Here is a 23,167-nt window from a genome sequence, read left to right as displayed (position 1 = left end):
AATTTAATAACTTTCTTATTTTACATCCGAATTTGATGAAATTTTCAGTGTTCTGCTTGTTTCATTTTTATTCATTTATTCAAGTCAACTTTTTGTTTGGGTGAACTTGTCCTTTTTATTGCATAAAGTGTATGATTTCTTGCTCTAGCTAGGCCTATTTGAAATAATTATGTTAACAAACTGAAATACAAACAAAAAGTAATGAAAGAAGTGTACGCCGTTCAACTTGAATATTAATATATACTTTATTGTAACGACAGGTATCGGAATAACTGAAATCGGGGGATAAGTTCATTGTAAAAAAAACCTAAAAATGCGAAAAATGTACAAACGTTCATGACTGTTACATATCTACACGTATTCACTAAATATACTTTGAACCGACGAGCGATATATGGCGTTTCGCACTGGCTTTTTATTTCGCTATCTCCCACGTCACTTGGGAAAGCTCGAGTCCGCCATTTGTAAAATACCCCCTTATCCACGAATGGTCCAGTCATCAAACCAACGTTTCGTCAAAAAACATCGGAGTCGGCCAAAATGATTATACCATGGTTACGTTCATAGAGATGTATTATTAGTATATATATATCTATGGTTACGTTATACCAGCATGGACCCAGCCATTCGTAGATTTAGGGGTGTATAATTTCACAAAAGGTGGATGCAACCCTTGGCAAAGTGGAGTCATCTAGTAGCTAAGCTATGTGATTTTTTACAACATTCCACCAAAAAATATGCTATTTCGTTTAAAACATGAAATTCAAATTTTCCTCTTCATTTTGATACCATGATATGAATTCGTTACGCACAGATGAGCAAGAATAGTTTAAAAATTTAATCTTAAAACCAAGTCATGAATGTTTCATTATTTTTGTGTAAATGATGTGTCTCCATTATGATGAAATAAGTTGCGGCAATGAACAACTAATGCACTTAATCAGTTGTCAATCCAATTGTTTTAGTTTTTGGTAGAACAATTTTGAATAAACCTAATTTCATATATAAAATACAAAAGAACAAGTTGGGATATGACATCGTCAGCCCACCTAATGAGTATTCATAGAGACATGCCTAGAACTGTTTCGTCAGAATACTGCAAATCCAATAACTTTGTTATTTGTTATCCGATTTTGATAAAATTTTCAGCATTTTGCTTTGTAAATTTTACTCTATTTATTGAGATTTAAATATCTCAAACCTGGACCATCCCTTAAAAGCTTAAGTTGCAGCACCTTCGTATGCTCATTATGCACTTCTTCGTAGTATATAATTATATAGACCAACTTTTTACATTGTCTGTGTTATCTACTACAGTATGATAAAGATGCGTGTATAATATGAAATATATAAATAAATAAATTAATCCTTTTTTATTTGTTCATATTAAATATAAAACCAATGAAAAGCTGTATTGCACATCTGTTTTCATCAAATGAATTATAAACAATCTATAGTGCTCAAAGCAGAAAAATAAGTCAATAATATTATTCAATAGTAAGTACAGTTTTTCCTGTCGCTCCGCTGCGCGTTTCGATGTCTCGATGGCTAGCGATGACGTCATCAAGTTTGAATCTACCTCCGATGTAGGGTTTTAGCCAGCCTTCTTCCACGCCACGGTAAAGTGTGTCGTGCATGTCCAATCTCGCTTCCTGTAAGATGATATAGACAATGATTTAAATAGGGCCTAATTCAATCTTATACATGCATACTCGAGCTTGTTCTATTGTATCAAATTATCGCGTCGAGTAGGGTCGTCGGGCAACCCGACCTTTCTTGGAAAGGGCCCCCTAAATCCTTAAAGGCCGGGTCTAACATTCGGTAAATAAACCCCTTTTATCGTTTGGGGACGGGATTTTGACCCCCCCCCCCCCTCTCTCTCTCTCTTTCTCTCTCTCTCTCTCCCTATCTCTCCATCCGATGAAAATACTTGATTAACTACGTTCATGATTTTTGCCGATATATTGTCGCAAAATGAAAATACCACTTTTTACAAACGTTTGCGTAAAATACTACTTGTAAGCACCAAATAAAAAGTTCAAATTTTACCATCCGATCTATCCGACCTTTTGGGAACTAGGTCTAGGAGCACTTTTCACAGAAGTTAGGGCTACCTGACGACCCTTCCTGACGCAATTTTTCGATGAATGACATTAGCCCTTTCCTGCATGGAAAGCGCTAAAAGGGGATGGGACAATTTTTTCCTTCCATAATTTTGTTGATTAATGAAAAAATTGGAAAATGAGGGGCAATAATAACAAGAGGAAAAAACACTAGAGTGTTAACATAACTTGGAAAGAGATCTAGATGGATTAGTTCGGGAGCACTTTAAAAACTTGAATCTTAAACGGGTCCTTCTCAGGTGAAAGGGGCACAGGACACATTCGTGAGGGACACTTTTCTTTGGTAAATAAGGGCACTGATTCGAGAAAGGGCACTTGCTAACATATAAATCGGGTCCTTCTCGGGTGAAAGGGAGCATTTTTTGTATAAAAAAATAGCACTTAATGAGAAAATGCACTTTGTAACACCTTAAGCGGGTCCTCATGTGAAAGGGGCACAGTACACATTCGTGAGGGGGGGGGGCATTTTTCTTGCGTAATAAGGGCACTTTTTCAGTGCACTGTACCCCCGCCCCCAAAAAAAAAATTAATAATAAATAAATACATGAAAATGAATGAATAAATAAATATATAATTAAATAAATAAATGAATAGATGAATAAATAAATGAATGAGTGAATGAATGAATGAATAAATAAATGAATAAATAAATAAATAAATAAATGAGTTAATGAGCGAATGAATGGAAGGATGAATGAATAAATAAAAGAGTGAATAACTATTTAACTAACTGAATAAATGAATAAATAGATTTAAAAAAAACACAAATAAATGAATGAATAATATATAGGCCTATCACTTACCGTATCACAGAAGAACAACGCACTTCCGGTTACTGTACTTTCTTTTGTCACCATCTCTTGTGGATCGCATGATGTGATTCCTCGCTTGCCAACGATCTGAAAGGGATCAGTAAAAAACATTTTAACGCTTGAAATTATGGAATTTCAAATCATGTTCACTACCTCCGGCTATCTGCAGTGAAAGCTGTAAATCTGAGGGGGGTGATGTATTTCCCTTTCCATATATTCGAAATACTTTTTAGGGTTTGCTTTTGAAGATAGACATGTAAAGCAGTAACGAAATGAGCCAAAAATTTGAGGGGGGCAGATATGGCGAATTGGGAAAAATTTATAAAAAGTTTCGAGCTAACTAAGCGCGGGAGCAAAAATAAGAAATCATTTTTATTGCAAAAATCCAATTCTGTGTTAAAGTTTGACATAATATTTAAAAAAATTAATATAAAATTTCACCCTTCTCTCTTTTCTTTTTCCTTTTCTTTCCTTTGTTTTTTTATTGGTCGTTTTTTTTTTTTTTTGGGGGGGGGGGAGTGCACATCTCTATGCCACTGCTGTAAAGATTATATTTTTTCAGGAAATAATATACAACAAAGAAAAATAGTTGTCTAGTACAGTTTAAAAATCATAAGTTTTATTAATCATATTAATCATGTTAATTGACAAAAGAGAGAAGCAAGGTGAGTTATGAAGATACACAAACGATTCACTGTTACTGTAAGATGGACTATACACATGTATATACACAACAAAAAAGTAAGTCCCCCCTCAATAAAAATGCTGTAACTTTTGAACGGAATAATTTTGAGATAGAATATTTTGTAGGTGGTTTTTTACACTCACTAAGCAACTCCTGGGGGAAAATGAGATTGATCAGTTGTGTCATGCATGAGTAATCAAAGACTGAATTAAAAATGACAATTTTTGAAATTCACAAGAGTCGTTTTTCAAATTGTGTAAATACAAAGTTGGGCCAAGGTTGTTTTGGGGTGAATTTTATGATGTTGACTTTGTTTTACTATCCATCATTCCCGACCTTTCGTTGGAAGAACGCGAACGCTTATTTACGACGTTAGTCGATTTTAGAAGAGACTTTTGGGCCCGTCGTCATGGTCTTAAAACTCTGTCCTGCAATGCAAATTGTGTGACATGAGATTTTTTTTTCGTTTCGCATCTGGAACGGAAACGTTCAATTTGCGTTTCGTGTGCAAAATTCTGGTTGCTACTATGGTAACAGCGATAATCCGATTTAGGACGACTTTCCAAATCCACAGTTGGTTCCTCCCAGAGCTCGAGAGGCCGCCCGGGGGCCCACTTTCATTGAAGACTGGATACCAGGCGCAACAACGCGTAAAAAGGGAAATAGTGGGTAAGTACGTTACGTATAGGCCTATGTAACGTTATAAAGGTGTCAAAAACGATGATTAAAATACTGGAAAAGGGATATATTTCCAATACTTGTAGGGTTTCACAAGCTCAATAATTGTTAAAAGATGCATTTTCATAATCTGGAAAAGACTTGCTTCCCTTGTTTAGGGTACTTTTCGAAACCCCATGGTCGTGCCTGGTATCCACTCATCAATGGAAGTGGTCCCCCCGGAATTTGAATCTAACCCCACATTTCTGGGGAAAGTAAAACATAATACCCTTTACATCGTGTGCTAGAGGCGTATCGTTTGTGTAGAAGGAGTGAACAAAAGAAACAAAAGAAACCCGCATGCAAACGTATTGCATACGCTGTGTACATATGCGAAATGGGTTCGGCTCAGTAGAGAGGTGATCTGACCAATGGAATCAATTGCCAGAGATCCACCAATAATCCACATTAAATGCAATATCGATTCGATGGACTGTAATGATCTATATCTAAGCCTTAATTAAGTAAGTTTTTCCTCACTCAATATGTACTCGATTTGTTTGAAAAACCACTTTCTTATCCATGTCATATTCTATTTTGGGTCCTGCATTTCGAATATCTCCAGCCATCAGTCGTAATACATGCATGTATGGCGCGCGGGTGTCGCGGGAAAGAATTTTGCACACGAAAAGCAGATCTGTAGGGCCTGTAACCCCCCCCCCCCCCCCCTGTAACACAAATCTTAGCATTGATTGTAGAGCAGTTTTCTACGTTTGATTCTATTGACTATGTACAATCAATCTTAAAAATCAAGTGTATGATTAAGCGACAACTTTTGTGTTAGGGGACCCTAATATTAGCGTCCGTGATGATTGCGAAAGGTGGCGATTGAGCCACTCCACAGAAAATTTTGATAACGTATGTTTATGCTTGAGTGAGCACATTTTTTGTGACGTATCATCTCAAAGGGGGTTTATGGTAGTATCCTCTGTAACTTGTTAAAACATGTTAAAATTGGAAAATGTTAGTGGCTCCCCTCCCCCAATTTCTCGGCACCTCCCCACTTTCAAATTCTGGATTCACCACTGATTTATCCATAAATTCAACTGATACTGAGAAATTATTAGGAAAAGAGTGCATTTATGCAGTAAAAAAGTATTAATTCCTAAGTTTTCGAGTGTGCTCGTTCAACCATGACAGTGTAAAAAAGTTCGGAAAGTGTGTGGTGGTAAAAATAATGGATGATAAAAGCAACACCAATTAAGTTAAACTTGAAACCGAATTTGCCCCCATTATTCACTTTATAACCCCTCAAAATGAGTCTGTGACATTGAAAATGACCCTTTTCCCCTTTGGGGTGTGCTCACTCATCCATAAACAAACAAATCGATTTCTTTTTTTTTTTTTGCATAAAATTCTGCCCATAGGTCGATAAACATTACTGCCAAATGATACTACTAAAGACAGTTCCACCACTTTGAATAGGGGGATACTTATTCTCAAACATAATATGCACCCATCGTGTACACAATGTCTATGAGAGAGGAAGTCAAAATTTAAACAAAAGTGAAATAAGGGTTTGTTTCATAATTATAGTCGGTTTTTGTTACTTCTGCCAATAGTTTTCTCATGAAACTTCGCACATGGCTTCAGAGTGACACTATCCAAAGGGCTCGCACACTCAAATAAGCATTCGATACGGCACAGAGTGGGGCCAAGGCCTTGGACTTTCTTCTCATTTGCATAATTTTTTAATACTGTGTGCACACTGAAGCATTAGATATCGAGATTTTCATAAAAATCCAATCAAATTAACCAGGGGCCGCGGAACGGTTTTCAAAGTGGGGGGGGGGGGGCTGAACATGCAAAAGATCACAATCAGATGGTCATTTTTACGTTTTTGTACATGGTTTTGGAAAAAAAGTGGGGGGGGGCTTCAGCCCCCCCCCCCCCCTCCCCCGCTTCCGCGACCCCTGTTAACTATGCAAGAAGGTTTGTGACAGATATCCATAGATAGCAATTTCATTTTTTCCAATAACGTAAAATAGAGCTAATCACATTCCACATGTTCATTCAAGCGTGAATGTTTAATTAAATGCCTTTGAATCCTTAATTGAAGTATGTTAATTGGTAATGACCATAACGAAAAAGGTTGAGAAAAGATCATTTCAGTTACCAAATTGAAACATTACTTGCCAGTGATATTTGAAAATCGTATTTTGGGGGTTTTCATTAAACTTTCATTGAGCCGTGAAATGGTGAATATTGTTGAAGATACTCTTCCCAAAAATAATTGTCATCATATTCGATCATTTTCATCGATAGAAATGTGTAAAAAAAAATCCAATAATAGCACATTTTGACTGTGTTTATTCAACCGTGAAATTAAGCAAAAAAAGTTGTATCGTCTTTTAAAAAGTACATTTTACAAGCCTTCTGACTATTTTTCATGATGAGAATGTGGAAATCGTTCCAATAAACTGGAATCAAAGTCATGCCACACACACCGAACCGACCACAGATAAATCAAAACTGCTACGTTATTTTTCAATGACGTACCAGCGATCGATATGAAAACGATCTCGGTGGTGTGACTGCAGTGTATAAGAAATCAACTTACCACGATGTGACCGTGCTTGGATACGATTTCGAGATCGAAATGGAAGTTGACGTCGACGTTTGTTTCCAAGATAACGTTCACTCCCTTTGGGCCGATTGCCGCCTGTTCGAGAGTTACAAAAAAAATATTCAGACTAGATGATAAACAGTTTAATGAAAGTTGAGGGGAGTTCACCCTGACAACAAGCTGCTTTTAATAAAAGCAGAAAATTGTAGAAAAATGAAAATTTAGGTTCGACTAAAATCCATCTAAGTATGATAAGGAAGTCATATTTTTTTCATTTTATATTTGTGATGTCATTGTGCTAGCAACTATTTAGATATATATATCTGTTTTGTCACCTCTGTGTCCGTCTTCGTAGGCAATTTTACAATAATTATTTAGATGGGTCCACATAATACAAGCACTGCTTTTTAGTGGATCCCTCGATTTTCTCAGAACTTTATTTTATAATGTTTATGATATTTTGCTCATATACAATACTCTGTTTTGTTTTCCTTATATAAAAATATCATATATTGTACATGTCTCAATTTATATTGTCTGTATAAGTTCATTGTACTTATTTCGACCACTTCACTTTGTTCTGTTGAAAATTAAATGAATTGAAATTGAAATATATAGGCCTACGGAATGTGATATAATTTGAATATTGATTATTCTACTGAACCTTTTTAATTACAATTTGAATTTCATATTTGTATACGTTACTTATCACAGGGATCTTACATAGACAAGCGATGCTTTTCAGTGAGTTGTATTTTTTTTTCATTTCTATCTATACCCTGCTTTGTACAAACTATGATAATCTGTTTGAATTTGATATATAAAAAAAGAAGAATGAATTCAATCATGCAATACGCATTTTCATTTTCATACTGTGGTTTATTCATTAGACACGTATCGCAGTAAAAACTGAATTATACATGCTTTACAGGGTATCAATTAAATACATGGTAAAAAAAAAACAGAGACAATTAAAATTATTCACATACATTTGCACAGTAAGTTATCGATAAAGATGAATGAATAACAGGATAATGCATATGATAGATTGATAAAATTATTCATAATAAAACTTTTAAGAACACAATAAGTCAATTGTTATTAAAAAGAATTCACAATTTCTAAGCATGTATATATATTAAACGTTTAAGAATTTTCAAATTACTTCAGTTATGATTGGTAATATTTGTTAAGCACACGTACAACATTAGGGAGGGCACTGTTTTGAAATCTGTTTGTCTTGTATTTGAATTCTGTATATTTGTTTGCATTTCGAAGAAAATTATTATTTCGTTGAGGAGGTAAGGTAGTAACCAAGACTGGCATAAGTTATTTCTTTCAAAACAAATGTCAAAATCTTGAGTAAGTTTTTCTCTTCGGGACAATAGAGTTGGTAATCCTAGCTCAATCAATACTTCAATCAATTTCCTTAAACTGGCATACCAGTATATTTAAATGATTTTTTTGTGACTAAGAATATTTTCTCATATTAGCGGATTTGCGTCGATATGTCTCATGGTATATATCAGGGGCGGATCCAGGATTTTCCAAAAGGGGGGCACATTTTCCCGAGGAAAATTTGACAAGAAAAAAAAGGAGGTTCACCAAAAAGTGAAGGTCATTTTCGTCCAATTAAATTTTACAAGCAAAAAAGGTAGTCACTTTCCTATGAAATATGCTGTGAATTTCAAAGGGGGGCACATTTTGTGTAAGAACGGCATATTTGAATTGCACATTTTTATTATGGCTCTCAAAAGGGGGACACGGGCCGGATATTTCATTTCATTTTCTTTTCCCATCTTTTGCAAACTGGTCGGTATATTCCCCTTCTTGTTGTTGACGATGGAACAATAAAATACAAACATTAATTACAGAGTGATCCAATTTCGGTCTACGTTCGTCAATGTGTCATGAAATTCAATAAAGAAAACGGTCGAAATGAAATGATTGAAATATACCTTTACTGTTTCTTTGAAATCTCTCTCTTTATAGTCGAATACGTCATCCGCCCCCATTTCTCTGACAATTTGGCGCCCTCTTTCGCTACCAGCTGTTCCAAATACACGCGAAGCACCAAGTCCTCTCGCAAGCTGAACAGCAGCCAGGCCGACCTGTGGGGGAATTAGAAGCATAAATTATATGAATAAAAGGGGCGAGGTTCCAGGGGCGGTGTTTTCAAGTTGTTTCAATTTTTTTCAAGTAGTGAAATAAAAAGAAGAAATAGGAGATAAGGAAGAAAAGGAGAGGAGACGGGGAAGAAAGAACTTGTTATAAGTGTAGTCCAATTGTATCTTCAATATTTGAATGGAATAAGCTTGATAATTCAATTAGAACAGCTCCTTCTGTCATTTCATTTAAGAGAATGTTTAGAAGAACAGTTTATAAATAACTTGCGGAACATCCACTGTTGTGCGTATTTTGTGTTAGCATGACCTTGATGATTTGGTGTATATTATCAGTATTTTCAAGATGTCGTTCTTAGTTAATTTGATTTATTGATATTTGATTATACGTCAAACGAGTGCCCGTCTGCGTTTTGTTTGCTGCTAAGTTTGTTAATGTTTCGTTTTACATTCAAATCCTAATGTGAATCTTAATGCCGTAACATTCTGTTCATACGTTATGCATTTTGTAAATATGCTTATTGTTATTCAGGGCCCCATGGAAGACCACTACTTATTGGTGAATGGGCTACCCTGTCAAAATATCAGAAATAAATAAATGAATAAAATAAATAAATGGAAGAAGAGTATAAAAAGATGGTATGTGTCATGGGCCCGTATTCTGAAGTCGGGTTTAACTTAAACTCAGGTTTAAAGTTGTGGTTTAAGTATGGATAGCCAATTGTTGCATAAATCACTAACAGTATAGAGATATCATATTTCAGCTCATTTGGCTCTCAAATCAATAATAATTGTCTAGGAAGTATAAAAAGATGATTGTCTTCACCATGGATGAATCAGGAAAGAGCACAGTAAACATAAGAAACATATAACTTAATAAAAAAATTGACACTTTTGGCTTTCCATAATTTTAGCACAGAGTTAGACCCATAGAGATGTATACTAATTACGCTAGAGTGCGGAGTCGCCATAGGCGCGCGTACTTAACGTCTGTGATTGCGCGGAGCGTGGTCGGCCATTGCTCGATAGGTCTTGATTTGCAAAAGTACCCGGATGTACACATAGCTCGTGCGTTGTAACGCTGTGAAAAAGGGAAAAAGGGATGCCGTCTCCGGCCTTTTTTCTTGAAGAAAAGAATCCAACCTCATTACAATCGAAAATATTAATGGCAAATTGCATTTCGATTGATTATTAGTGTGATTACATGGGGATTATGCTGTGAATTTGGCATTTATACCTGACTTCTCAGGATGAAATTCCCCTGAAATTCTCTTATATAATGTTTGCATTTACCTCTCTGTTTATAGGCCTATTTTAGATAATAATAGATAATAATATCTATTATATCAGATAAAATAAAAATATACAACGTACATTAATGGAAAAATTGACAATTAATTCAAAAGACAGTGAATTAGCCAATCTTCTCCGCTTGATATCCCTACCTTTAACTGCATCGTCCTTTTCCACATTTCCTTCATTCACGTCACTTGATGTTCTCATGACCAATTTGTTTATGTTGGATATAATATTTTAATTTCTATATAGGCCTACTATATGTAACTTGCTTTAATTTGTAAGAAATATATCATTAACAATAATTTGTATAAGTTAGTGTTTTGATCTTTGATTATGCGGTATTATAATAGCAAGTAGTAATTATAAAGTGTATCTCATTACTTTTCTTGGCGTTACACCAGTGTACCGTGACATTCTAGAATCGATTTTTATTCGCTTTTTAAGGGGTGGGTGTAATTAAAGACTAGTGTCATACGCACCCAATCAAAATTACTTTGACACACTAGCTATGATCAAAATAAAATAGGGGCGCGACTGCATGGATCCCTCCCGGGGGGGGGGCACTCAGTATATAATGCATAGTGGGTATGTGCCGCGGAGGGAACCCCCATTTTCACACTCAAATTTCCGTTCCAAGGCATAGCATTTTTGTCTAATTGAGAAAAAGAACAAAGAAAGCCGCTTCAAAGCATAGCATTTTCTTATCGAGAAAAAAAAGAAGAAAGATATCCGCTCCAAAGCTTCGCATATTTTCCGTTACGCCGTTCCGGTCGCATTGATCTGCTACGATGAGCCGCAATTTGGGTGAAAAGCGGCCGCAGAGCGCTGTCCGAACATCGCCTCTGCGCTAGCGTACCCGGCGCCCGTGCTAGCTGCATGCACGTATGCCCGTTCCATTGGGATGCACACGCAGGCGACCCGTTCCAAGGACCCCCGTTTTCACAAACATTTGTAGTTCCGAAGCCTGTTCCGAGGACCCTCCTTTTTACAATACTGAGCGCGCTCCAAGGCCCCCGTTTTTTGTCTCGCCCGCGGCACATACCTACTACTTTTTTGGTCGAGTACCCCCCCCCCCGGATCCCTCCCTAAAGTGAAAATGAACATGACATAATAAATTATTGTGATTTTATGCACCCCCTGTTTCAAAATCATTCTGCGGCCCCGTATGTCAATAATATTATAATTTTGTTCATCCGTGAAAACCTTATTATAAAACAAAACTGAATAATCAAACTCAGGTCCATAGGCTAGCCAATGTAATTAAAAGAATAAAATTAGAAGATTAAATTAGTTATACTTTTAAAGTGACAAACAAAACTGAATATGCAAAACGCATGTTTACCGGTTTATGACATAGGCCGGTGCCAGTGTTTGGAAATCTTTGCCATAAATTTAACACAGACACAGTTAATAAATATTAACACAATCTCAAGACAGGTAATTATGATGATCACTCAACAGCTGACAATTTGTATAACATCTTATTCCAAGTATTTTCAGTTTTGCAATATTATGTTTGGTTTTAGTACTCACAATTTTGCAACCGTTTTTATATAAGTTTATTAAGTTTGCATTTATGAATCTCTTTCATGATATTGTTATCAACTGGTTTTATACACTCAGTTTTAGTAATAATAATCCTTGTAGTATAAAACAAATATCCTCAGTCTTCCCGCCCTTTTTCTTCTCTTCTCCTCCTTATTCCTCTCCTTCTTATTATTCTATCCTTGATTTGTTCACATAATATTGGTCCAATCATTAGGATCACAAACGCCGGCCATAATTATATCAACAGAATATTTCAGCCGGTTTGCCGATCTGCATAGTATTTCAGCCGGAGTGAATCAAGTTTAGACTTTCCAGAAAATCAAAGTGAAATTGTTCTATGTTGCGTTAAACACGCATTGTAATTTGTTTACTCTCTGAAATATTGAAATGTTTGCAAGTCAATAATACATGGTAAACATCCTACACGTTACCCCATGGCCTCATGTACATTGCAAAATTGTACTATATAATGCATGCGCGCATTTGATATGCAAATTTTGCTGTCAACAAACATTTCTTAATTGCTCGCACGTATATAAGTAATCAATATGACCGGATTGAATTGAATTGAATTGAATTTATTTTCATACTTCACAAGATAGCAAAATAATAACATAATAAAATTGAGAAATACATTTGATTACATACAAAATACAAGATATAGCATGTATAATAGCAGTAAATAAAGTGAAATATGAAGGAACCTGCATAAAAAGCAGAGCTTGTAATGTCTGCAGGTTCCTTAAAGTAATTATGAAATTAGTAATCAAGGAAAGGCCAAAGATTAGCGGAAAATCGCGGGGTAAAGAATGAGAGGGAAAGTGGACAAATGTGAAATAGAAGGGGGGGATGAGCGAAGAATGAAAAAATTCAAACTAGGCAGTATACCTTTAAAAAGGTACAAATCAAATACATTATATATATTCAGCCAGTGCGTTTTAACGGGGTCCATAACTGGACAAAAGAAATGATTTCAGTTTACATTTAAACATACTTAAGGATAAACAGCTAGATATTTCGTTTGGAAGATGATTCCAAAACCTTGGTCCTTCAAATACAATTGTTCTTTGAGCAAATAACGTTCGAGTACGTGGAAGGTGAAATGAGTCCCTTTGGCGGGTTGGATAAGAATGGATGAGGTCGTTTCTTTGAAACAAGGAAGAGAAAATTTCCGGTAGATCATCTTTTGAGAGTTGAAACATGAATGTACCCAAATGAAATTCGTAAAGATCATGAATTTTCAGGATTTTATTTTTTATAAATAATGGATTTGTGTGTGCATAAAAGTCAGATTGGTTAATCAACCTAATAGCCCGCTTTTGTAATTTAAATAACATTTCTAGTACCGTCTTGTTTGTATTACCCCAAGCTAATATACCATAATTTAGTCGTGATGAAATGAGAGTCATATATAAGTTTAATAGTATATAATCAGGAAAAAAGAATTTTAGCTTGCTTAAAATACCGATACTTCTAGAAGTCAATTTACACAAGTAATTAATGTGACACTTCCAAGACAAATCATGATCGATATAGAGCCCAAGAAATTTGGTGGATTCAACCTGTAATAAATTTACATTATCCATGACTACTTGACCAGGTAAACTTTTAAGAGAATTACTAAAAATCATAAAATTGGTTTTCTTAACATTAAGTGACAACTTGTTAGCTCTAATCCAAGACTGAACTGATTTAAGTTCTGTATTTAAAATATTAAGTAGTGTATGTGGGTCACGGTGAGACAGAAAAATATTAGAATCATCAGCAAAAAAAATAAATGACAAAATATTGGAAGAATTTTTAAAATCATTAATGTAAAGTATGAAAAGTAAGGGACCAAGGAGTGATCCTTGGGGTACTCCGCAAGATATTGATTTCAAACTAGAATTTATACCTGTATAAGAAACAAATTGTTTACGAGAACTGAGGTAGCTCCTGAACCAATCCAAGGCCTTCCCACGAATACCATAATGTGATAATTTATATAACAATATATCATGATTGATCGTGTCGAAGGCCTTGGAAAGGTCCAGGAATATACCAACAGTGTGCAGTGACTTATCGACGACACATGCCACCTTATCAATAAAAGAAAGTAAAGCATGAACAGTAGAATGTTTTTTCCTGAAACCAAACTGAGAATCACATAATATCTGACAGTCGGTTAAAAATTTGATTAAGCGTGAGTACATTATCTTTTCTAGTAACTTTGAAAGGGAAGTGAGAAGTGAAATTGGACGATAGTTGCAAACTTCTCGTTTATCATCTTTTTTAAAAACGGGTATAACTTTTGCTACTTTCATATTACAAGGAACAACGCCATTTATTAATGATAGATTAAAAATATATGTCAAAGGTGAGAGTATTTCATTAATTACCTTTTTCAAAAGGAAATTTGTTATACCATCACTACCAGGACTCTTATTACATTTTAAATTATTTACAATATCTTTAACTTCGTATTCGAGTATAGGGGTAAGGGAAATAGATTGCGGATTAGGATTTTAAAAAAAAAGATGTAAATTCTCTATCAGGTTCAGGGATATTCATTGAGAGGTTAGTACCAATTTGAACAAAGTAATCGTTATACAACTCGGCTATTTCAGTAGGATCTTCGATAATTTTCCCGTTGTGTGAGATTTCTTTTGTTGGTTCGGACTTTTTGTTTGATCGTAAGACCTTGTTTATCACTCTCCACGTACTCGAAATATCGTTCTTGTACTTGTTAAATTGGTCAGAAAAATACATTTTTTTTGGCAAGACGTAGGGAAGTTGTCAGTACATTACGATATCGAATATATTTCCTTTTAAGTTTATCATTATTGGGCTGTTTCTTATATTTGCAAAATAAATTGTTTTTACGGTTGATAGACTTAAGGAGAGATTTAGAGATCCAGGGGAGTCTGGGTGTCTTTTTATATGTGGAGCGGGAAAACTTCTTAAGGGGGATTGTAGCGTTATAAGTAGACATAAAAAGATCCAAGAATTTGTCAAAACAAATATCCGAGTCTTGACTGTTATAGATGACACTCCAGTCGATCTCATTTAATCTCTCCCTAAATCTATTCAAATTTTCTATTCAAATGGTTGACAGCATTGGAAATTTAAATCATAAACTTATCAATTAATTGGACCAATGCATAAATCATTTTCAAATATTATCAATAAAAGTAATTTTATGACTCACGAGTTATTGTGATGTTGGTTACATCGACGTTTAAAACCATGGGGAAAGGAGTTAGGCTCTATATTCTTTATATGATTTCTATGTGTAGATCTAAATGGAAAATGAATTATAAAAATTATCAAAAGTAAAGAAATAAATTATCAGCAATCAGCATCATAGTAATTAGGAAACTATTCTTGAAAAAAAAATGCAATCGTGTTTTTCGATAGCTTGTGTCTCGGATGCATCAGACACTGTGAAAGGGCCTATGAAATTTCTGAGGTCAACTTGAACACCAGATCATGTTAAATTTGCAGGACCTAGAACGATATGCCTATAGGCCTAGCTGCATGTTATTTTTAATATTCATCCCTTCCAAATCATCAGAAAATAGAAGTCATATATATGATACATCGAAATGTTATGACCAAAGCAAAAACGATTGGGGATGTATATTATCGTTGGACTGTATTATTTGTAGGATATATTATGCCCTATAGATAGGTCTATATAGGCAGTTTTGTCCTCAGTTTTGATAGATTCTTTGTTAATTTGAACTTTAATCCAGTGCGATTTACAATATTTTGCTTTTCCATTTGCTTTCAAGCTCATATGTCATCATTTTGTTCCGTTTCTGTGCTATCACTGTACATGCCCCATAGGTAATGTACGCGCATGGCAGGCTGCGAAGACCTATCGAGTAATGGCAGCCGGTCTCCGCGTAATCACAGAGATTTGACGAAGTACGCCCTCTAGCGTTATTAGTATACATCTCTATGGTTAGACCATGGTTTAACTTAAACCTGAATACGGGCCATGTAATTACATTACATTTGCTCCTGCGACATTTGCCCCGGTCTCAATATCTCAGAGGGTGTAAGGTTAGGGATTGTAATAGAGTTTTTGGTTCAGAATAATGTATAAGATATAGGATTAGGGTTGATTTAGTTTTGGAGGTAACATTTCATGTTTGGCTTAATGTGCAGAATCTCCATCGGAGCAATTGTCGCCAGAGCAAATGTCATGGAACCATTATTATTTTGATTGAGAAACAAAGGGTCATTTTGCCCCCCCCCTCCCCTCCCCGATCAAAATATCTAGTCGCAGCCCCATTAACGGTAACCATCTTAAACCCTCGTGTCTAGTACATATTGTAGTTTTAAAGATAATAGATATTTCTCGTCCAGTCACATACGGAGGATTCAAAAACATAGAAAATGTATTGTCAAATGCTCTTCATGACAAAGAACAATCAAGAAGTCTTTGTCGAAAATCGGTGAATCAAAACAGTAGTTTAGTCCTTGACTCTGGACAAACGATATATTTGCCATTTTCGTCAGCTCGTAGACTTAGGACGAAACTATTGTTCCGGTTCACCAGTTTTCGACAAAGACCTCCCAGCTGATCTTTGTCATGTTGAATGATGCTTGTTTAACTGCAGGGCACCTTCGTAAAGCATTTTTTTTTCAAAGCTGAACAGGTCAACCCTGCAGTATAAAATAAAACACAATACATAAAAAGAAACATAAAGGACTTCAGAAAAATACTTACAGCTCCACTAGCTCCCTGTACTAAAACACTATCACCGCGTTGAAAATGAGCTCTGGAATCAGAAGAAGGGTGCAAAGTAAGAGACAAAGTGTTCGTTAAAATACTATTCAGGGTTAAAAGTATTCATTTCCAATTATTTGATAAAATGTAACAAAAACTAATCCACACAATGACAGAGAAATTTGATAGCGAGTGAGAAGGTTAGGGGGTGAACAAATACTAGCAATTTCAAGTTCATCGGGCAATGGAAGAAATATGTTTAATCACGTGATCTAACTTTTGTCCTATCGGAAAGCAGGGTTTTGTATACATGGTAAATGGAAAATGATGACATGAAAAAAGACACACAATGTTTTGGTATTTACATTTTTAATTGAATTATTTGATAATAGTATTGCCAAAAATGTGTGGTATTAGATAATTCTAAAAAGTGTGTGAAGGGGGAGTTTTTTCCGAAAAGTGAAAGTATAAACGGTAATGTTATTGTGGTTTTCGGGGGATGTTAAGAGACGCTCAATGCGAATATGAAGCAAAGCTACGTTTATCTTCTATTGCATCTTAAAGCTTTTCCGTTGAAGATGAGCATGGGTTCAAGGATTCTCAAATTTAGGGAAGAAATGAGAAGAAAGCGAATATCAAGACAAATGATTTGTGTTATGCAACACTAAGGCAGTAAGTGCAATACATTAAGAATAAAATGTTTTACCTCCCCCACGTACTCCCCCCCCCCCCCCCCCCAATGAGATACAATCGAGCGGGTACCAACGTAACAACTATTCCTCTGATTAATTGCTTCTTGGTCGAAACATATTGCACCACCTCTACCATCACAATAACTTACTATACCACTATACTTACAACCACCACCACTCGGGATGGTCTGAAAGCAAAGACTCATGTTTGACATCTTAAAGGAGAATGAAACCCTTGAAACCAGCTGAATTCATTTTAAAGAGAAAAATCAAAGAAACATATTGTTGAAAGTTTGAGGAAGATTGAATGAATAATAAGAAAGTTACGAGCATTTGAATATTGAGATCACTAATGCCATGTAGATTCTCCCATTGGCAATGCGACCAAGATCTGTGATGTCACACACGTACAACTCCCTCATTACTTTAGTACTTATTTCACTTATATTCTCACCTTTATAGAGTCTATCACAAGGTGAGGTATTCTCTTTATGAGAGGACAAGTACAGAGGTTTCACAACATTATATCATTGATGAATCGTTTGTCATATGATTAGAATGAGCAAAAAGAGATGTTTTGGGGTATATTTTCAGTGTCCAAAAGGGGATAGTTGTTCATCTGTGACATCATAGATCTTGGTCGCATTGCCAATGGGAGGATCTCCATAGCATTAGTGATCTCGACATTCAAATGCTCATAACTCTTCTATTGCTAGTCCTATTTTACTTAAACTTTTGTTGATCTTATTCTTTGATTTTTAGGCTTTCGCAAAAGCTAACTTGCTCCAAGAGTTTCATTCTCCTTTAACAAATTACACCATGTCAAGAGTGATGACTAGCTGAAGCCAAACTCCCGGGTCTGTCTGTGTCAACATGTTTGTGTCAAATAAGAACCAGCAACAGTACATATTGCATCTAGTCTCACCCCTTCAGACTCTGCATTATGCACGATGTCAACTGCGAAAACCAAAGGTCTGTGCCTGCAGACTACACTTGGACCACTTATTGCCACAACTATCGACTTACCTGGTGAGAGCGCGAAGAGCGCTAAAGTAAGGGATTGGTAAAAGAGCTCCTTCTTCAAAACTGAGTTTATCATGGAGTTTATAAACCCTATCTGCATCTGCTAAACAATACTCCGCATACGTCCCCGTTATTGGTTGACATACATACACACGATCTCCAGGCTGGAAATTGATTAGAAAAAAGGCAAACATCATTATTCAGATATTTATTCAAAATTATCTATGGTTCATAACTTGCTAGAATAGTCGCTGATTTGAGAAGTCACGGATCCAGGTGGAGGCACATACGGTACACCCCCCCCCCCTTTGAGGGCCGTAAAATATGTATTTATTTCTGTATGGACGATATCGTGCATGCCCAAGTGAAGACCTTTTGGAGGCTTGTCAAACTTTTCGTGACCTAAATCCTCATCATTTAAACGTATTTGATTTGAAAAAAAATCTGATACATTTTATATCAGATAAAATGATATCATATTTCACTCTTTCCCTGTCTATTTTTTTTTTCTTCTTTTTTTGTTGAAGCTTTTGAAGGGGGTGCTTACATGGCTTTTACAAGCTTGCCCCATCTGTTCACCGGTGGGGGTAGTCCTTTAGACCAAAGTTTTAAGTACACGTTAGCTTTATTTTCACAAGGCCTCGTGAGGGCGTGAATACTAATGTGAGCGCGAAGCGCGAGTTGAAACTTGTAATATACCTATTTGAAAAAGGGCAATTTTAAAGACTCTTGTAAGTTTTCATGATTCTTTCTCCTTTATAACCTCTTTTAAATTTCAATTCTCAGTTCTCTGGTATCTTCTCCACCCATTTTACATCATAAACCTGAATAAAGGATAGGACCTACTAACATAGGCGGCGGAAGCGGGGGGACGTGTCCCCCCCCTAAATTTTAGGTGGGGGGGACGGTCCCCCCCCCCCCTAAATTTTTTGTTGATAACCTTTTTTTTTTTTTTTTTTTTTGCTTGTCAATATTTTTTTCTTGCGTCCCCCCTAAAGTTTTTGGTTGATAACCTTTTTTTTTTTTTTTTGCTTGTCAAAAAATTGTTGTGGTCCCCCCCCCTAAAAGTTTTGGCTTCCGCCGCCAATGCCTACTAATAACAAATTGCCATTGTTTAGGTTACCCTTTAATATACCAGTACCTCCACAGGTTATTGTTTCCTGTAATAAAGTGCTACTCGTGTCTTATTACCTTTTACCCATCTGTTTCGATGTCATAAAAAATTAATAGATAAGTAGTTGGTATATAGACGGTACAAAGTGCTATAATCATATTACAAAAATACAACGATTGATTCCGTGTCGATGCTTGAATATTAATATCTTCGAAGAAGCAACAGAACACACTGATGCAAGAAAATCGATTTCTACATTCACATAACTATATACTGTATACAGAACACTGTGAACTTGGTTTGGGGATGTACCCCCCCCCCACACACACACACACAAACACACTTTTCAAGACGTAAACGAAGGGGCCGTCCCTGTAAGGACCCGGGGAGCGTTTCATGAATGGAGTTGTCGGACGTTTTATCCGACAAGCCCCATTTCATCCGACAGTTACCATAGTAACACTGCTTCTCAGCCAATCAACATCAAGGAAAGTTGTCAGATCTGAGTGACATCTTGTCGGACAAAAATGTTGATGAAACGCTTCCCCGGATGTCATCTGTGATCACTCACCTTGCAAGTCATCACGCCATCGCCGACGGTTTCGACGACCCCTGCTCCATCCATTCCGAGAACGAAAGGGGTTATGAACCCCCTCCATCCCCTAGAACGAATGCGAAGTTCGAGCTCGTTGATACCAGCAGCATGCAGACGTACAAGCACCTATAAACAGGATGAACAATAGCAAGAAAACGAATTGTCATTTTTAAATTATTCTTGGATCTGGGGAGTGTTTCATGAAGGACTTGTCAGACGTTTTATCCGACAGTTACCATAGTAACAGTGCTTCTTAGCCAATCAACATCAAGGAAAGATGTCAGATCTGACAACTTGTCGGACAAAAATGTTGATAAAACGCTCCCCTGGAGCACGTACGTTTCAACCTTGCCATTATTGTAACTTTCATTGGATCCTTGATTGTGATTGAGTTCATTGCCATGTTGCCATGGTATAAGTTGCCATAATGGAAAACTTACAGTAATTCTAACTCTTTATAAAATGGGTACCTGCATAATGTTACCACCATGATATGTGGGAAAGCTGCCCATATTTACCAAATTTTAAACAGTAAATTGAAATAAATAGAAGATACAATTGACGAGGCGCCTAACAAATATCATATACCCAGAGACGCATGCAATTAAACCCAACTGCATAACAATTTCAGCTCTTACTTTAGTTCCAAAAACATTCCGGACGGGAAAGAACACAGTGTCCCTCAGTGTGTTCACAGTGTGGGACACAGTGTGAAATCACCTTCACACTGTTAAATTTGAGCATTTAAACAGTGTGAATCACATATTCACATAATAGACCATGTGTGAACACGCTGGGAACAGTCACACTGTCGAGGTATCCACAGTGTGGAAATAAAGTTCACGCTGTTGAATTTGATCATGTTAACAGTGTGTATAATATTTTCACATAGTCCACTATGTGAAGACACTGTGATCACACTGTGCTTTCCATACGGGTATTGTGCGTTGAGACTACGAAAATCATTTTCCGCCCTTTCATACGGCAAATAAAATCGTAATTTGAATGATGATTCCAGTGAAAAATAGGGCTAATATGACACATTTTTAGCACGTGTGAAACCAAACTAGAATATGATTGGAATCACGAACGCTAATCACAATCACGAATTCAAATTCTACTCTGGAGGTGAATTCCAGTTAAGTTTTAATCCATTTACTATTAATTCATATGTTCATATTCTTATACTGACCTAGATGGAGGTAAATGTGTGTGGGAAGGAAGACCTGTGGGTAATTTAGTTAACCTTTTCCAAACCCCGGCAGCCCCTTCATCTCTATTCCAGGAGGTTGTATTATGTCACGTATATCCTAATGTTTATGTAACTTGTATTGTACTGTAATTCATGTATTTTGAAATGCCGAATAAATAATAATAATCATAATCCATACGGTAAATTGATTCACTCGAAGTTTCGTAACTTAGAGGGTGTAATTTAAATGTTCAACATTTTGATTACGTGGACGAGAAGGCGATGCTAGCGAGATGATCAGGGGCCCATAACACAAAGCATAGCAATCAATCGTGGAACAATTTTTACGATTGATTGCATTGACCACTTTTTTTTATAAATCACCTTTAATTCATTAAAAAAAGAATCAGTTACAATAATGGGCCCAGGTTATCAGTTCTAGAAAAACGTAATACAGGGCAACTTAAAATGAATACAGTACGGAATACATAAACAAACATAAAACAATTATTATGAAATGCGTCGATTCAATTCATAACAAAAATTACTCGTAACAATCAAGGTTACGATTAATTGCTGACCTTTGTTTTACGGGACACTGGGCATGTTTTTCAATTATAATCAAATGATCTTGTACACACGTTCGCGGGGGGGGGGGCGGTTGTAAGAAATAAGAAAGTAGGTTTTGAAATTTTGAAATTCCTCACCCCCACTCTAACCACTCCAAAGTGATTCATACTAAAAAGAAAGAAAAAACTTCTACTTACCTTTCCAGCTACAACTCTGGGCACAGGGGCGTCTGTCTTTATTTTCATGTTTTCCGCCCCTCCAAACTCTTCTACGAAAACAGCCTTCATTTGTGTTGATTCCGCCATCTCAAATAAGTTCATAAATATGCTTCGTACTTCAAAAGATAATAAACGATGCAGTTCTAGAAATTAATTGCGAACCAGTGGAGCGCATTACTTTCTTAAAAACTCCCTCCGAGTTTTCTTACGAATTGCACTGAGGCCTTCTTTCGTCAAGAGGCTACTTATATAACCAAGCGGATAATACATCATTATAATGGACCAAAAATTTATCATTTGTTGCCTGCAGTACTCATGGTACCGGTAACTATCATAATTATAGGACGAAAGAGTCATAAAAAGATGCCGGCGGCGAACCCCGTCTATTAAAGTGGGTGACATTATCAAAAAGCTGGTAGAATCATTGTCGATGGATAAAAATAGGAATAATGGTGAATGGTTAATAATTATGTATAATATACTGATAGTAAATAGATTTACCCAGGCCTACCCTGCAGTATAAAATAAATAAATGAATAAATAAATAAATTTAAAAAATGACATTGTGGTCCGCCAATGGGGGCGGAAGACGCATAAAATTCTGCAAAGGATTTCGTGTACACTTTTGAATTTTGTAAAATTATAATTCAGTAAAAAACAAAGTTTTCAAAATATTTGGCGGCAACTGCCCCCTCCCAATCATAATTAATATTTCGTCTTTTAAGTGAAATATAGTCCAGTTTACGCCCCCGAACGGGGGGGGGGGGGGTCCGGCTCCGTTCGACCATTGGCTCTCTTCAGCAAAAGAATATAAGCGCGGCCTTCTGAGGGGTCCAAGTAATTAAAATAATACATACAAAGTAAGTGAGCATATACACTTCAAATGAAAAAGACCGTCATACAGAAATATACATTTTTAAATATTTATTAATTAATGTGCTCCAAAATCTCTGAGGTGTAAAGATTTTTTCACCAGCCCCTTTTATATCGCTGATGTTTTTTTTTTTTTTTTAACATATACTTATATCGTGAAATTTATCATACGGGTGTAGCATTATTATCATCATCTCCGTTATCTATTCACTATTGTATCAACTCTGTATATTTTGTTTTTCAAATTTGTTTTATCGAAATGCGTTATGCCTTTTTTTCCCTCTCAGCCTTTCTTTTCGT

General features: G+C 36.0%; 1 protein-coding gene across 2 annotated transcripts; it reads right to left on the bottom strand.

Moving 5' to 3' along the window:
• Window positions 1-226: 226 nt before the first annotated feature.
• Window positions 227-22,295, bottom strand: LOC129279450 (quinone oxidoreductase-like). 2 transcript variants are annotated; one of them, XM_064111444.1, is made up of 8 exons: window positions 21,974-22,295; window positions 19,991-20,140; window positions 18,309-18,469; window positions 16,591-16,642; window positions 8,862-9,014; window positions 6,898-6,999; window positions 2,927-3,022; window positions 227-1,652 (listed from the first exon to the last, which is right to left on the bottom strand). In XM_064111444.1, the coding sequence occupies exons 1-8, from the start codon at window positions 22,094-22,096 to the stop codon at window positions 1,488-1,490; spliced, it is 1,002 nt and encodes a 333-aa protein (XP_063967514.1). In that variant the 5' UTR covers window positions 22,097-22,295; the 3' UTR covers window positions 227-1,487. The 2 variants fall into 2 exon arrangements, with proteins under 2 accessions (XP_063967514.1, XP_063967515.1); XM_064111445.1 differs by lacking the exon at window positions 21,974-22,295 and having other exon boundaries at window positions 19,991-20,058; window positions 20,094-20,140.
• Between the last annotated feature and the right edge of the window lie 872 nt (window positions 22,296-23,167).

Source organism: Lytechinus pictus, chromosome 16, assembly GCF_037042905.1.
Source record: "Lytechinus pictus isolate F3 Inbred chromosome 16, Lp3.0, whole genome shotgun sequence".
NCBI lineage: Eukaryota > Metazoa > Echinodermata > Echinoidea > Temnopleuroida > Toxopneustidae > Lytechinus > Lytechinus pictus.
This window is presented reverse-complemented; position numbering and strand designations above follow the sequence as displayed.

Excerpts from the sequence above, each read along its gene's own strand:
- LOC129279450 (XM_064111444.1), bottom strand. The coding sequence starts at position 22,096 with ATGAACTTATTTGAGATGGCGGAATCAACACAAATGAAGGCTGTTTTC. Across the intron at positions 7,000-8,861 it reads ATTTCAAAGAAACAGTAAAG|GCGGCAATCGGCCCAAAGGG; the intron begins GTATATTTCAAT and ends ACTCTCGAACAG. Across the intron at positions 1,653-2,926 it reads CGTTGTTCTTCTGTGATACG|GAAGCGAGATTGGACATGCA; the intron begins GTAAGTGATAGG and ends ATCATCTTACAG.